The sequence below is a fragment of the Eptesicus fuscus genome, chromosome 14 (genome assembly GCF_027574615.1).
Source record: "Eptesicus fuscus isolate TK198812 chromosome 14, DD_ASM_mEF_20220401, whole genome shotgun sequence".
Lineage (NCBI taxonomy): Eukaryota > Metazoa > Chordata > Mammalia > Chiroptera > Vespertilionidae > Eptesicus > Eptesicus fuscus.
In genome coordinates, this window is record NC_072486.1 from 3,282,602 (window position 1) to 3,300,157 (window position 17,556).

General features: G+C 51.1%; 1 protein-coding gene across 3 annotated transcripts in view; it reads right to left on the minus strand.

Annotated features, from left to right (window-relative positions):
- ZNF277 (zinc finger protein 277) overlaps window positions 1-17,556 on the minus strand; it is a 40,681-nt gene that overhangs the window by 14,325 nt on the left and 8,800 nt on the right. For all 3 annotated transcript variants that reach the window (XM_054726241.1, XM_054726239.1, XM_054726240.1), the window contains exons 2-4: window positions 2,786-2,987; window positions 1,185-1,273; window positions 471-553 (exon numbers count right to left, since the gene is read on the minus strand). In XM_054726241.1, the coding sequence (XP_054582216.1) occupies window positions 471-553; window positions 1,185-1,273; window positions 2,786-2,987 (374 nt within the window). The remainder of the gene's footprint in view (window positions 1-470; window positions 554-1,184; window positions 1,274-2,785; window positions 2,988-17,556) is intronic.

Genomic DNA, 17,556 nt, shown 5'->3' on the forward strand with positions numbered 1-17,556 from the left:
CTGAGGTATTAAAATTAGCTCTCCGCGGCTCAGGCTGGAAAGGAGAAAGGCCACTGTGGGCATCAAGCACAGGCCTCTGGCCAGGATCAAAGCGGGGCCGGGCAGAGCCATTCCAGTGAGGGGGAGCGTTCAGTTCCACTCCATGTCAGCCGACGGCATTTTTCCGCGACGGCTGACCCCCAGCATGTGTCAGGCGGTTAAAATTACACCTAAATGTGGAAGCTTTGCTGCTATTTTAGAGGTAATCCAGGAAGAAAGCAGAGCCCCAAGTTCCCCTGCATTTTTAGCAGGGAAGGCTTTAATCTTCAGTCACGGGCACGCTTTACTGTTCTAAGGTCTGGATGTAGCGCCTCCTCTTTTGTGTACGTTTGAAAGTTTCCAGAATAAAAGTAACACCAGCAACAACGAGAGAACAGCAGCACAGTGACGGGTGTGCTCCCAGCACGGCGCCTCCCTCGCACAGGCCTTACCAGTCTCTGCGCCTGCAGCTCCTCCCGCAGCACCCGGTCCTCCGGCAGCACGTCACACAGCAGGAAGTAGCTGTCCTGCTCTTCTGTGGGGTGAGAGGTCAGGGAGACAACGTTTACCATTTTCCCCAGGCCTTACTCCTTAAAATGTGCATGACTATATCCATATCGTTATCCACATCTACTCTAGATCCATATCTAATCTATATCCATACCCATATCCATTCCTATATCCTCCATGTCGATATGCATACCCATACCTATATCCCTATTTACTCTATATCTACTTCCATCTCTATCCTTATCTCTAATTTATATCTATATCCTTATACAGTCATATCTATATCTAATCTATATCCATATCTATATCCATTACCTCTATCCATATCTATAACTATATTCATATCCATACCCATATCTAATCTATATCTATATCCATAACCATTACCTATATCCATATCTATGTCTATATCCATCTATATATCTATATCTATATTTATATCTCTATCTCTATCTCTATCTCTATCTCTATGTGTGTGTCTATTAAGAAGTCTCCTCTGGAGTATTGGTCTCTTAGCTTTATTGAAGTTAGGCAACAATAAGACAGCAGTTAAATGTTGGCTCTCGGGGAAGTGAGAGAATTCTGATTGGAGGAAGTGGGACTCCCCCTGTGAATTCTGGGTCCCGGGAAAGGCGGCAGCCCCGACGCGCACTGACCCAGCGGAGCGGCGGAGTTGATGCGGATCACGCTGCAGAAGTCGGTGACGGGCTGCTCCCTGAACCTCCTCCTCCAGTACAGGACGTACCTGCGCAGGCAAAGCAAAGAGGTGGTGAGGAGACTCACTACGGCCCTTTCTTTAGAGTGACAGGATTTTATATAACATTTAATTATCCCAAAGCCACAAAGCGAATGTTGACTGAACACTGCTAGACAATTTATAAATAGAAAGGCAGCAGAATATTGTAGAAGTATAAAATTTAATAAAGTGAAATTACTCTGTAAAGGCATGGAAATGATTAAACTTGACTATCCCCAAATTCAATAAATAGCCATATGGGAAAGTTAAAAATCAGTTATTTTATGTGATAATGAAGTTTTTCTGAAATCATACTTAATTTATATGAATTAAAAATGTACACATTTTCCAATCAATGGAAAGTTGGGTGTCTATCTTAACACATCAAAATAACAGACGTCATGATAATAATGGGATGAGAAGTCAGCCAATGTCTCCATAACGAGAAAAAAAGCTCCAAAAAAGTTCTGTATGTGTCTGATGTGCGGCAAACTTGGCCTTTGGAAAGATGGTGAAGTTTTAAAAAATATTAAAAAACTATCTATTTATTGATTTCACAGAGGAAAGGACACGGAGAGAGAGAGAGAAACAGCAGTGACGACAATCACTGACCGGCTGCCTCCTGCATGCCCCACATTGGGGACTGAGCCCTGACCGGGAATCGAACCGTGACCTCCTGGTCAATAGGTCGACTCTCAACCACTGAGCCACGCCGGCCGGGCAAGACGGTCCAGGTTTGAATTCTTCTACCTCAGGAGCAGAGTTAGAAGCACACAGGCTGATATAAAGGCAGAGCACCGCCCAGACCTGCATGTCTGATGAGGAGGGGGAGGACGAGGGGAGGAGGGGGAGGACGAGGGGAGGCAGCCGCGGCCCATCTTCCCGGGGGTCTAACAAGGCGTACACTGGCAGCGGCAGTCCCACGCGGGGACGGGACCAGGAGAGTGCGGGCCCCTTCGGGGGAGACAGGAGGTGGAATGTTGGCTCTAGAGTCGACAGTGTCAAGTGATGGCCGTCGGTGCCAGTTCCACACCAAGAGGACGCCGCTGTGGGTGCGGTGACAGGAGACTTTACTCAGGGCAAGGGGCTCGCCGTGAGAGCTCCTCAGGCAACACGCTCTGTGCTTAAAGGGGGTCGAGGATCCCTGTTCGAACACGGCCCTCTGGGGCCTTTGCCAGTCTCTCCTGGGCTCCCGGGAGGCCCGAATCAGCGAGCGCGCCTGTGGCCCACACATAAAGTGAGAGCAGCCCGGGGGAGGCCCACAGCCAGCGGCCTGGGCAGGGGCAAGGGGAGTTCTCTGCTGGGGCAGCGGGTCTGCTTCCAGAACCCGCAGGACGGCAGCGTGCGACACCCCCACCCCCGCAGCCTCCACACTCGGGGCCAGAGTGCGCAGGCCCCTTAAAGCCCAGGGGAAGCCTGAAGGCCATCGATGTGCATGCTGCACAGGGGAGGGTTATACAGAAGTCAGGCCTCCTCAGGGAATAATCAACTCAGCTCGTTACGAAGGAAACCAACACTTACCTCCGGAAGTCAGCGACCAGCCTGACATCGGCTATGACGAGCTTGTGCTCGATAATCATGTGCTTCAGAAGCGGGTCCCGCTGCGCCGTGGGGAAGTGTTCTTCACAGAAGATACAGGGCACGGAGGGCGAGCCTTCGGGGGCGCCGCTGTGCCCCGCGCCCTCGGGCAGGGACAGCGGCTCCAGGATGCAGTCCCGACCATCTGGGAGAGCGAGGAGAGAGAGGAGCTGAAACCGGCCTCCGTAGGGAAAGATTTCCCTCCTGCACGAAAGGGCCCCGAGGTACTTGCCTGTCTCAGGACGAGGCGCACAGGCCGGACCCGCAGCACCATTTCAAACGGCTCCGCCACCCCGAGGGAGGAGGCTGCGAAACTGCTCCCACCCCCCACTGGCTGCTGGAATGGGGACCCGTTTGGCAGGGCAGCTGTCTAACCTTGGACACTGGCCCATGGCAGCAATTCTGGGGGCCCCTGGAGGGGTCTAAGGCCGGGCGCTGACCTGTGGCCGAGTCACCGCTGGATGGGAGGTGAGCGCACACACTGAGGCCTCAGGGACGCCAGCCCGTGTTCCCAGCTGCTTCCGGGCACCTGCAGCCTCTCCTTTGCTGACTATTTGTCACGTGCACAGAGGAGCTGTCACAGCGGGTCGACGCTGCAGGAGCTGGTGGCCCAGGTGGCAGTGTTCAATGTTGACTGACATCTACCATTTGCTTACACTCCACTATGTATCGTAGTTCAAGGTCTTGTGAACAGAGGTGAGCGCTCAGTTCCTAGGCGTACCTGGGGACCCTTGTCCCCTCTGCGCTATCCCTTTCCCTACCACCACCTACAGCATCTGTCCCAGCCGCGGTGTGGGCACCTCTGAACTCAGGGCCCTGGCCACAATCAGCTGTGCTAGGGACCCACTGCAGGCCCCTGGGGTGCAGCTGGCACCTCTGCAGGCCCCTGGGTAGTTGGTGACCAGGCAATGGGGTCAGGCCTCTGGCGTCCAAGGAAGGACAGGGAGCCTTCCTCAGAATAACAGCTTTCTCCAGCTGATCTCCTTGGAATCAGGTTACTACTAATTCCACTGTTCAATGTGATTTCTTCCTTTCTCTTACCGCACCGTATTTCTAAAGGGCCCTGTAGCTGAGTAACTCACTGACCCGGTCACTCAGGAATGGACAGGGATGTATGAGGGGATGCCCATCCCTCACCAAACCGGCCGAGGGGACTGAGCGCTGGTCCTTCCCGCTCAATAGCACCCACGTGACCCTGGTCACCGAGGCCAAAGTGCCCACGCTTTGTGGCAGATAGAGACAGTGTGTGCAGGGCTGTGGGAGCAGGAGTCCCCTCGCCGAGGGGACAGGGCGGTGACTCACAATGTCCTCTACTACATCGCTCGCAGGTTCACATTTGCTGGGTCAGACTGTCTATCTCAGTTCCATAACGTAATTCAATACCAGGAGAGGTAAAGGCACGTACACATGGGAACTGGGAGATTGTTAAACATAGACAAGCACTTCAGAGGAAGTAGCAACAGGACTGGTGTGCTGCTGGTTGTCTATTAAATTAGGCGATGAAATCAAGCAGTTCTGGACCCTACAGTTCTCAGTTGCAGGTTAAATGCTGTAAAACACAGTGGGAGAGGTGATATACTGATGAAGCTTGTTAACAGTATTTTACATCCACTGGAACATGACAACAGGCCGCACACTCCACATACAGGTAACACGAGCTAACATTACCTGCCACCTAGGATCATACCGGTTAATGGCGCTCCGGGTCATCACACTCCCATAACCTAATTAATTGATAACCGTCCTAAAAATGGGAGTATCAAGACGGGCAGGGTGTTTGGGTTTGTTTTTGCTGTTTTATTTGGAAAATGTTGGAAACAAACTCTTAGTTTTCTTTCTTTCTTTTTTTTTTTTACACCCTAAGAGCAGAGCTTAGCCCTGAAGAGCCAAGCCCAATCTAGAGGGGCGAGGCCTCGCCCTGAAGAGCCTAGCCCAGTGGTGGGCAAACTCATTAGTCAACAGAGCCAAATATCAACAGTACAACGATTGAAATTTCTTCTGAGAGCCAAATGTTTTAAACTGAAACTTCTTCTAACACCACTTCTTCAAAACAGACTCGCCCAGGCCGTGGTACTTTGTGGAAGAGCCACACTCAAGGGGCCAAAGAGCAGCATGTGGCTCTCGAGCCGCAGTTCGCCGACCACGGGCCGAGCCCACTCCAGAGGGGCGGGGCCTCGCCCTGAAGAGCTGAATCCTGTCCCCAGGGGACCTAGTTTTCATTGTGGACATTTCTTTCCGAGCCTTCTTTATTTCCATCGTGTACCTTACTGAGCTAAGTGCTTTCTTCAACGCTTTCCCAAGCCTGGACAATGTGTTCGAGCCTGTCCCTTACGCTTTCGATCGGGCAGACATTTATCTTTCCGAGGCGATCTCCTTTGCTGTCTTGATTTTATCCTGATACTTAAACTCTAAGGAAGGTAACTTGGTCTCTACATTCGTGAGAGTTTTCTTACACTCCAGCACGGCCTCTACTTCCTACGCGAGCCAGTTCTCTGAGGGCTAAGAGCAGCCCCTCCCCATGCACCTGGAAGAGGGGAAAGGCTGGATCTAGGCCTTTAACCACAATCCACCTCCAAAGCTCAGTCAGACGGGAAGACCCTCTTTAATTTCCCCTGGGCTGAGAATTCATTTTGTAAGTCACCGAGGCCCAGTACTGAGAGCGATTTACGGTACTCTTGCAGGGAGTGGGGAGTGGGGGTGGACGCAAACACAGGGGCGCGTCCCCCTCCAGCACACGCCGGGCCCACCCAGGAGGCTGCGCAGGGTCGGCCCCCACCGGCGCTGGGGCTGCCGCTTCCCCCGGGAAAGAAGCAGGCTGCACACACTCAACCTCACACCTACCCAAGCGGTGCTCGGAGCAAGGAGCTCATTAACACAAGCTAAGGAGCCACGAAGCCTTTATCACGACATCCCTGAGAAAGCAGAGCACGGACCCGGCCTGCAAGTTACGGCGCCTGCGCATGGTGGTGCGCACCTGCCAACGCCAGTTAGGAAGACACTGAGAAAGACTGAAACCATGTTTGATATTAACTGAAAAGAGCCTAAATCACAGTGAACTGCACACACCCACATACATGTACATGCACGCACATTCCAGTACAAGACTTGAAAAAAATATACAAAAGACAATGAGAGATTATGAACAGATGCACTTATCCAAACTTTTCTTTAATATTGAATTTTTTAAGTAAAAAGCATGTTATTGGACGAGTTCCTCAAAGTGATGGTGACAGGCAGAATTAAGAAGTAAAGCAAGTAGTTTTATCTGGTCACCTTCTAAGTTTTGACATGTAAGATGCAAAATTTGATTAAACTTACCATTTTATAACTGAATGCCTACTATGCAGAAAATGTATGCTAGGAACTCTCCAAAAATACAAAGCTGAACATAAAACTCCTATCCTGAAGTAGCTGCTCATCTAGAGTAAAAGATAAGACAACAGTACAAATCTTTATAATGCAATCCAACGTACGCAAAGTTGGCCATATAAATCAAGGGCTAAGAGATTGGGAGGAAAAAAAACCTCTAGCCAGGAGAAATGAAGGAAAGTCTTCATAGGAGAGGAACCTCAGTATAGGCTGGGTTAACATTTCACCCCCAGTTAATGGAAATTTAATTCATCAGAATAGCGACAGGAGGGCCACTGGAACCAGAGACTGGGCGGGAATGGGAAACAGGCGGGCTGGGGAGTGCTCTTAGTTACTGGACTCCAGGGGAAGGTGGGAGGGAGGAGAGAGGGAGGAAATCTGACTCCGAACGATCTGGCTGGTCGCTGGCTGCCTGTGCTTTCCAAGCAAGCGGTGTCTGGGGGACCGTGCACAGAGGCGGGCTTAACCGCCTCTCACTTACCTGGGATATTGATTGATTGATTGATCTGACAGGCAGTTACCTCGGAGTTAGCATTCAAGTCAATATTTGCATGAAATGGGCTGGCAGCTAGAAAATTGTAAATTACCTACCTGATATTCCCTATTACGTGTAATTAGTGTTTTGGATAGAGTCATAAATTTCTAAGTTGTGGGACTGATATTTCTCTATTTCCAAAATTAAATAGCTATGTCATGTTTTTAGTTTAGCGTTTGATGTCTTACTCCATTAGTATGAGTAATTTTTACTACAACAGTTTTGTTGATATTTTGTAAATAGTAAGCAGACTAAAAATAGAAATGACTTAGTGTGAAATGTAATCAAATTAATCTTTAGTGATACAATGTGTTTCTTTCTTTTTTAAAAACAATATATTTTATTGATTTTTTACAGAGAGGAAGAGAGAGGGATAGAGAGTTAGAAACATCAATGAGAGAGAAACATCGATCAGCTGCCTCTTGCACACCCCCTACTGAGGATGTGCCCGCAACCAAGGTACATACATGCCCTTGACTGGAATCGAACCTGGGACCCTTGAGTCCGCAGACCGATGCTCTATCCACTGAGCCAAACCGGTTTCGGCTACAATGTGTTTCTTTACTGTGAGTTTGCTAATACATATTTAATAAACTAAAGAATGTTAGTATAAATATAAGTTGTATTGGTTAATAGTATTTTTTTTTTTTCAGCAAAACAATGATCTGATGCAATCAGGGCAAGTTTTTGTATTATTTAAAGAAATGAGGAACAAATTTATCAAAATTCCTGAATATCCCAGGTAAGTCCTTCCTCACAATCACCTGAGGCTTCAAGACCTGCCGCCCTTCCCCCGATGTGAGCACACGGAGACGCTGGGGAGGCACTGCTTCCTGTGTGGAAAGCACACGGCATTAGGAAGAAAGAACACGGCATGAGGAAGGACAGTCTCCTCAGCGATGGTGCTAGAAAAACTGAACACCTACATAAAAACCCCAACTAGACACGGACCGAGCATCTCTTACAGAGATTAACTCAACACGTGGAAGCAACCAAGGCGCCCTTTAGCCGGTGATGGATAACTGGTCCATCCAGACAGTGGAATACTGCGAGCGCTAAAAGCCGGAGAGCCACGGAGGAGTCTTAACCGCACCCGATAAATGCAAGAAGCCAAGCTGACAGGGCTACACACCGCCTGATCCGACTGTCCGACCTTCTGAAAAGGGCGAAACCATGGAGACAATGAAAAGATCGTGGAGGCCGGCGGGGGGAGGGGGCTGTGGGGGAGGGGGAATAGAGTTAGGGGGACACAGGAACTTCAGGGCAATGAAAACACTCTGTATATAATACTGATGGACATACATCATCATATATTTGTCCAAACCCACAGAATGTACACCACCAAGAGTGAACCCTAAGGTAAACGGTGGCCTGTGGTGACTACGGGGTGTCACTGTAGGTCCATCCTTGGTTCTGGTGAGTGCTGTTGGCCAGGGGGGGGACTATGCACGTGTGGGGTACGGGTGTATGGGACATCTCTTTATCTCCCTCTCAATTTTGCTGTAAACCTAAAACTGCTCTAAAAATAAAAATCTGAACAACGGAACAGCGGATGGGTAGAGGTCTGCATCCCGAGCCCGTAGTTACCTTGGACGGAACTGTCCCCCTGGGCACCAGTCCCGGGGGCTCTATCCCGCAGGAGGCAGCACGAGTCCAGAGCTCGGGGATGCCGGGTCCGGGCTGAGTCGGGACCCAAGCCCAGTGTGCCCGCCAGCACGCTGCTCTCGGAACCGGGCTGCTGTGGTCACACAGGCTCTGAGTAGCTTCCTTGCCCCGTCTCCCCACAGATGTTATTGCCCTGTGACTGCAGGATGCAGTTTCCGGGAGTGTAACGGTCACTAGAGCAGGAGCACATGTATGTAACGCAGGATTTTCAGGGCAGACACTGGGGCAGGTGACGCAGGCCCGGGTTAAGACCGATAGCAGCTCAGCGCTTGCGCTTACAGCCCTTAGCGAAGGAAGAGGTGGGACAGGGAGCCAGCTGCCCCTCTCTGGAAAGTGCTCCCGGGACCGTGTCTCGCAGCGCTCAGCCAGGGCCTCGCTGTGGCCATGAACGCTGGCCCTGCAGACGTGGGTCTCGGCCTGCGGCCTGCCCAGTGAAGTTACGACAGCCCCGGGCACAGGCTCATCAGGCCCTCCGACCAGATCTCACTGCCTGCGCCCAGTTACAGCCACAGCAACTGGGGCGCCGCCCTTCCTCGGGCGGCTACAGTTTTATGCCCCAAACGGTGAGAAAACAGCGCTTGTTTCACCAAAACAGCTTTATGAACAGTTTAACCGGAATGGGTTCATTCCAAAAAGCCCAAATACAAAGTTGCCGTACAGGGAGCTAAAAATACTACCTGGCAAGAGACAGACAGTATCCCCAAGGCCCCAGGCAGCAGTGGGCACTGACGGGGAATGAGACCCTGCGATGGAAGAGACGCAGCCTGAAAAGGGAGGAGACCCGGAGAGCCCCGGCTGACGAGGAAGCGCCTGAGCCATTACCCGCTCCCTGAGCAAGCACCGCAGTATTTAGTCATGGTCAGGGACGTAGGGGTCCTGCTCTTCCCTGACTATAGAAATATTATTTAACTACAGTGTATAAGCATTTACTGTTTCTCCTTTCTAACTCTATTACTTTTTTATGGACACTGTGAATGCTTAAATCCCTACCTATAAAGCTATGCAGTATTATTCATCAACTTTTACAACCCAAAGTACCCATTTTTAAAAATGAATCAAATTTAAAACATAATGATCTCTTAAATGTTAAGCTGTGAAGTTTCTAAATATTTTGTACTAATAAGACAAAATATATTTTAACAAATATATAACCCTCTATATTATTTACAAAACATTCTCAGAGAGCCCTAGCCTAGCCGGTTTGGCTGAGTGGTTAAAGCGACGGCCTTCGGACTGAAGGGTCTTGGGTTTGATTCTGGTCAAGGGCACGTACCTCGGTTGCAGGCTCAATCCCTGGCCCCAGTTGGGGCGCATGTGCGAGACAACCAATCGATGCGTCTCTCTCCCATCAATGTTTTTTTCTCTGTGTCTCTCTCTCCCACTTCCACTCTCTAAAAATCAATGGAAAAGCGTCCTCGGATGAGGATTAAAAAACCCCCCAACATGCTCAGAGATAACTGCATGGAACAAAATGTTTGTCATTAAATGACCTTACTGATACAATTAACATTTTAGCTTTTAATGTGTTAATACAGAAAATGACCACATGCAGTATATTTTTCATAAATACACCAGTAATTAAGTCAAATAAACAGATAATCTAAGAAACGGAAACTAAAAATGAAAATTCTTGGCCAGCAGCTTGGCCATTTTAACAACCACAAATCTGGGCAAGTGCTCTATAAACATGGCGCAATAATAATCTTTATTTTATTTTAAAAATATTTTTATTGATTTCAGAGTGAAAGGGAGAGGGAGAAACAGAAACATCAGTGATGACAGAGAATTACTGATTGGCTGCCTCCTGCACGATCCCCACTGGGGATCAAGCCTGCAACCCGGGCCTGTGCCCTGACTGGGAATCAAACCGTGACCTCCTGGTTCATAGGTCGACGCTTAACCACTGAGTGATGCTAGCCGGGCTCAATAATAATCTTTAAAAAAATTTATTGTTTTAAAATGTCAGTGGTTTGGAAGACAGAACATGAAGGAGGACAGAATCTACTGGGACAGGCGTGAGGCAGGAGCAGGGCAGATGCAGGAGGTGGCGCCATGGATGCGGGCGCCCCCATGGGTGGGGGTAAGACCCACGGTGGACATGGAAAGGCGTGGGTCAGGGAACAGCACATTCTACAGAGAGCAAGTACATCGCTGGCACTCATCTGCCACAGACGTTGAAGATGAAAGTTTAAAATAGAAGAATAAATGCTTATAGAGGATGAGACTAAACTTTTAGTACAGTGCTTAAAAGACTAAGAATTCTAAGATGTTTATTGCCTTCAAGTAAGTCAAAGGATGCTACTTGAAAAGAAAAAAGCTGACTTTATTGGGAACAAAGAGAAGTTCAGGTCACCTTGCTTTAAAAAAGTTTTCTATTAAAAATATGAAAAATATGCACGTGGAGGCAAGCGAATCACAAAGAGCTCTGCCTAGAGGCTTTGCTGAGCAAGAGGATTAAACAAATGAGCGTGGGGTCTTCCAGTGGAGAAACGATTATAAAGACACTGGTGAAAACAGACCCATTCTAGAGGAACTGGGAAGGTCAGAGAACATAGGGATTTGGGGCAAAAGGTTACATGTGGTAATACTCCGACAGGAAGCCTGGAGATAAGTGAGGGAGAGGTGAACCCTAGAAACTGAGGTTTTGGTGTTCGCTTCAATACGAGTGTTCTCATTCTCTTCTCCCAGGAAAAGGCTAGCTGTAAGGCCCAAGTGAAGTGATCGCCTTTCTTATCTGAAAGTCGAAGACACAACCAGAAAGACATGTGGGCATCCAAAACACCCACCATCAGCTCTTTATGGGACTTAGCAAATTCCTTTCACATCCTCTTTTTTTTTTTTTTTTAAGCCAGAAAAGCAAATGGCTGTCTGTGAGTCAAGCAGACTTTCCAGCTGGTCTCTAGGTATGTTACTGCTGGTGTGGAAGGAGCCCGTCAAAGCTCATTCCAGCCCCAGGCGCCTGGTCAAAGCTGAAGACAGCAGGTACCGAGGACAGAGGGAGCCGGGCGGGAAGCCATGCTTCCATGCAGTGCCCAGAAAGGGCCTTTTAACACCCGTGAACCTGCCCGGCGGTGTGGCTCAGTGGTTGAGGGTCGACCTAAGAACCAGGAGACTATGGTCCGATTCCCAAAGGCACAGGCCAGGGTTGAGGCTTGATCCCCAGTAGGGGGCGTGTAGGAGGCGGCCGATGGATGATTCTCTCCCATCATTGATGTTCCTCTCTCTCTCTCTCCCTCTCCCTTCCTCTCGGAAATCAATAAAAATATATTAAAAAAACCCAAACACAAACCAACCTGGGCAGCTGCTTCCTGCCTGGAGCGGCGGTTGGGGTCTCCCCCAGAGGCCTGAGCAGAGCCAGGCGCGGAGAACCGGGAGGCGAGTTCCATTAGAGGTGGCGTTAGGGGTCAGTGGCCGAGCACCCCAGGCTCGAACCTCGCGGTTCTGTGATTGAACTTGAAGTGACATGGACAATTCTACCAAGTCCGGAAGGAACTGTTAAGAGAAAAACAGTGCCCTGTGGCTGGCGGAAGTGGGAACAGCGCCACCAGGCGGCCCGCCTGCCGCTGCCACCCTGCCCTCTGCAGCTCCTCTGCAGCTCCTCTGGCCCGGCATTCAGGAGGCGGACGCATTGCTCACACTCCACTCGCAAACGTAGCCGAATGTAGTGAAGCGGGAACTAGTCTAACCCCTTCCCAGAAATAACCGCCCCGGGCTAGCAGGAGCGAGCTTCACTCAGGACTCCTCCTGCTGTTAATTACACGTGGGAAGACAGACGTGACCTCCATCTCACCATGAGAGCGATTAAGTGATTCTAGAAATTAAGCAAAGTATGTGAAATGTGTTTTGAGAGATTTAGTGGCACGGGAAAATATTCAGGAAAAATTATGCAAAACCGTGTATATACTATGATCCCTATATTTAAAAAGTATGTGACGTATTTTGAAACAAAAGGAAGCACCAATCAAAGAAAACGGAGCGAGGCTGAGGGGAGGGGTGACTTGCCTTCCTCCTTTCCAAGTTCAGCCACTTCTCAGGCGGCCTGCCCGACACAAGCGCCTACCCGTTTGGTCATTTATTTTAAAGACCGTTTTCCCTAACGTAGCCGTGCTTTGTTTGGAATCGCTGTGTTGCTCAGATCATATTACCTGTTGACTTGGAATCGGGACGCTGTCCACATTGTTTTTTCCTCTTTTCTAGGAAGAACATGCTAGAGGCTGAAGTCCAAATCAGGGAGACTCAGTCTGTCCGAGCTATAACTTCCGTGCTGGCACTCACACCATTTACACTGTGTCTTGGTTTCTCTAACGAAGCCCCCAACATTACACCCTCGCCTAAAACTTTGCCCTTCCTTCCTTCCTCCCTCCCTCCCTCCCTTCCTTTTCTTTTAAATAAAAGTCCCTTTGGATACTGCAAACAAAACCATGAAAAGCAAACTGTCAGAAAAAACTCACCGGACACTGTCTCTGGAATTATAATTCCTAAAGTAACTTTTTTAGTAGTAACTAACTTTTGGAAAGCTTCTGTGACTCACTTCCTGCACAAGTGAGGGTGATGGCCCTCGCCCCGGCGTCCACCCTGTGCCGGGGGGTCAGTGCAGCCTTCACGCAGGAAACAGATCTGCTCAGATTTGGAACACCAGGGCATGAAAACTCTACCACCCAGCCTTTTAGAACACAGGACAGAAGAACAAATCTTGATTTAGCTGAATGCCTGCAAAAGTAAAAAATTCACTGTATCTTATTTTATTGTATTTGGGGATAACAAAACAGATTCAGAGCATCTGCTGGTTTGTTAAATGTCTTTCTAATGACCTAGCAGTTGAATAAGTGACTTCATTAGCAACCAGCCTGGCTATTATCTCTGGAATACGACAGCTAACATCAGGAAGGGAGAGCAGGAGAATCTCACAGAGCACAAGAACAATGTGGGGTGCCGCGGGCCCCCGGGAAATACTATTAGAAGTAAAGGTGCTAAGAACTTGGATTCTGATTTGTCAACGTGATCACGTGGAAAGTGGACATTTATGATGATGTGTTTTCCCCAAATACCACCAAGGCCGGTGGCAGCACGGGATAAATACGTACATGAAAATGTTCACTGACCCACAGAAAAAATACTTCTTGTGCCAAAATACAACACAGTACAAAGATTTTTAGGAGTTTCTACATAAAGGCTAAGGTTTCCCATAGATAGCCAGATATTTTAAAAACTTCCTATTTGAAGTTTACCCAACTTGAGAAACAGACAAGTTGGTACTCATCTATTTCACAGTATAAACTATCAGGAGAAATGAAAACCACACAGTAAAATGAGATAGCAGAATCCATCACACTGGCTGTGTTGTCCTGTGGGTCTCCCTCCTGTGTGTGACATCGCGTCACCTGGCTGTGAGGGTGTTGTCCTGTGGGTCTCCCTCCTGTGTGTGACATCGCGTCACCTGGACATGAGGGTGTTGTCCTGTGGGTCTCCCTCCTGTGTGTGACCTCCCGTCACCTGGACATGAGGGTGTTGTCCTGTGCGTCTCCCTCCTGTGTGTCTCCCTCCTGTTTGTGACATCGCGTCACCTGGACATGAGGGTGTTGTCCTGTGGGTCTCCCTCCTGTGTGTGACCTCCCGTCACCTGGCTGTGAGGGTGTTGTCCTGTGGGTCTCCCTCCTGTGTGTGACCTCCCGTCACCTGGCTGTGAGGGTGTTGTCCTGTGGGTCTCCCTCTTGTGTGTGACATCCCGTCACCTGGCTGTGAGGGTGTTGTCCTGTGGGTCTCCCTCCTGTGTGTGACCTCCCGTCACCTGGCTGTGAGGGTGTTGTCCTGTGGGTCTCCCTCCTGTGTGTGACCTCCCGTCACCTGGACATGAGGGTGTTGTCCTGTGGGTCTCCCTCCTGTGTGTGACATCGCGTCACCTGGACATGAGGGTGTTGTCCTGTGGGTCTCCCTCCTGTGTGTGACATCGCGTCACCTGGACATGAGGATGTTGTCCTGTGGGTCTCCCTCCTGTGTGTGACATCCCGTCACCTGGCTGTGAGGGTGTTGTCCTGTGGGTCTCCCTCCTGTGTGTGACCTCACGTCACCTGGACGTGAGGGTGTTGTCCTGTGGGTCTCCCTCCTGTGTGTGACATCGCGTCACCTGGCTGTGAGGGTGTTGTCCTGTGGGTCTCCCTCCTGTGTGTGACATCCCGTCACCTGGACATGAGGGTGTTGTCCTGTGGGTCTCCCTCCTGTGTGTGACCTCGCGTCACCTGGCTGTGAGGGTGTTGTCCTGTGGGTCTCCCTCCTGTGTGTGACATCGCGTCACCTGGCTGTGAGGGTGTTGTCCTGTGGGTCTCCCTCCTGTGTGTGACATCGCGTCACCTGGCTGTGAGGGTGTTGTCCTGTGGGTCTCCCTCCTGTGTGTGACGTCCCGTCACCTGGACATGAGGGTGTTGTCCTGTGGGTCTCCCTCCTGAGCATCACGGGGTGGCCTGGTAAGCACAGAGCACGGGGCGCCCCGAGCCGCTGATGCAGCAGGGCTGGGATGTGGCCTGTGAGCCTGTATCTCTAACCAGCTCCCAGGTGAGGCTGCCGCCGCTGGGGAGCCGCATCCTGAGGACAAGGCGTCCACTGACACAGGGTGTGGTGTGGGGGGAGGAGGGCTGGGGTATCATCTTCAAAAAAGTGCCTGTAAATCAGACCCCATTTCTAGTGACAGTTTAGGAAGTGAAGTCTGATCACGGGGAAAATGCCCAATACCGCCTTCTCCTAAGGGAAGGAGATAATAAATGCAAGGGCGGCTCACGGCTAGTTAACAGAGAGGCTCTGTGGGAGAGCCCAGGATGCCGGCTTCATTAGCATTATCCAGCGTTGCTATGGGGACCAACCCAAGAGGAGTCAGCGGTACACAGAAAATGAGGAGAGGGGAACCGATGAATTAAAAACACAAAACACCTGAACAGTTCTGAGAATAGAAAGCCAAGTCATGGCCTACTTCCTGGCATTTATTTCTATGAATTAAGGTAAATATTCTCCTGGAACAAAGAGCTGTGGCCACACTCAGCTCTCCATCTTTAGAAGGTGAACACTCCCTTTGCAATCCAGGGAGGGAAGCAAAGGGAAGCTTTTCGAGGAGAGGGGAGGGCATCTCAGGCCCTTATTGCACACTGCGGGCAGAGGACCCGGGCGGGGGCGGGGCTGTGTGGGGGTGCAGTGTGGGGAGGCAGGCTCGGGCGGCAGGTGTGACAGGGCCCTGGGGACAGGGGAGGGAGGAGCCCAGGTGGGTGGCTGCCTCTCAGTGTTTCACGAAGAAGCTGGGAAGAGCCAGAGAAGAAGGGAGAACTGGAGAACGAACACCAGTCCTCTCCCTCCTCCAGTCAGCCCCCAGGATCACAACCCGGCGCCTCCCGCCCTGCTTTCTCACTCATCTCAGCCGGCTGCCCGCTTCCAGCTCATACGTAATGTCTCCCCCTCCTCACCTTCTCACCGCACTCAGACGGCCCGTGTTTCTTCGTACTTCTTGTCTCCTCCCTCCTTTCCATCTACTCAAATCCCACCTCCACACACCCACTTGCGAGGACTCCCACTGGGAGCTTCCTCTCCTGGTCGGATCGCAGTGGACTTTCCTGCCCTCGCTCGCTCATGCGCATGAGCTACATGCAGGGCGTTTTACCTGTGATCCCGATGCCTCGGGTCCCAGAAGGGACGGCCACAGCGATGGCTCCCTTGGCCTCCCCCAGCATCTTTAACCGGAGGCCTAGCTTTGCTGGGTTTTATGTATCGAGATTCCGTGGAAGGTAATTTGGAAAACAGTCCCATCTCTAAAAGGAAGATGGAGAAATGCTGCTCTCCAACCTACCAAGTCACCGGTCACTCAGTGAAATACCGGAGCTGGCCCTTCTGCTTTCCGCGTCTACATTAGCTCCATAAATGACTCTGGAGGCTCCTTAGAATTCGCTTCTCGCTCTTCTCCCCCGTTCTCGGCTCAGCGCTCGGGAAAGGAGTGCTCTGTTGACTGGCGCATCTTGAATCCATTTCCCAAAAGACCCGGTAGGGTCACGCTGAGGGGCTGGGGCTGAGGTGGTCCTCGCATTTCAGGAGGCGCCCTAACGCGGGGTGTGGAGCGGGTGGACGGGTAAAGACGGGGCTTCGGGACGAGCAGCACAGCAGAGGCGGGCTCTGGAGGAACGGAGGCCTCTCCAATGCCCTCCACACGGCACCCACACCGGCAGAGCACCGTGAGCCGGGGCCGCTGGGCCCCGCTGGGCCGCAGAGCTCACGTCTCCATCGGCCCACGCCCGCTGGGTCTCTGTACTCGGTACCTCGATGCACACACACACACACACACACACACACACACACGGACGGTGCACTTTGCGGAACCACACGCACTGCAAGGCCCGCTCTCTGTGCTTTCCATCTCATCTCTCAGGAAACGCACAGGGAGGGAGCCCCTCGAAGGTGGCCGCTCCCTTTGGGTGACAACGACAGCTGAGAGGCAGAGTCAGCTACTGCAATCAGGGGAGGACCGGCAAGGGGTGCCCTGTGAGTGGAGGCGCAGGCCGCTTGGACGGGACACTCCTGGAGGAGGAGCCCGGACCTCGACGCCTGTATGAGGAGGCGACTTCGGAGGCTCTATGCTAGCCATTCGACATCAAATTTCAGGTAGAATAAGCCTTGGTCCCTTGTTGTATAAATATAATCAAGGGTTTTCTTCTAAAACCAAATAATTAAAACGTGAAGTGGGACATGTGGAGGGCTTTCGCGGAGACGGCGTTCTTGTTGGCCAGGCGGCTGAGCCTGCGTTTCTAACAGCCTCCTCCCACACCACAGCGAACCGCGCCGCCCAGCCCGCGATGTCCAAGGCCCTCGCCCCGACTCCCTTCAGTCTGCGAACGCGCGTCTCCAGGGAAGGCGCGGGTCTCGGGTTTGGGTGCTCACATGGCTGCTGTGAGCTGGCCAATGTCAGGGGTTGCATTGTGTCCCCCCAAAAGACACACTGGGGACCTGACCCCTAGGACCTCAGATGGGGCCTTATTTGGAAACAGGGTCTTTACAGTTAATCAGGTTAAAATGAGGTCAAGTGCGGTCACAATCCAGCGTGTCTGCTGTCCTTACACACAGGGGACAGACACGCGGGAACACCGTGCGAGGGGACAGCGGAGGGCGGGATGTCTCC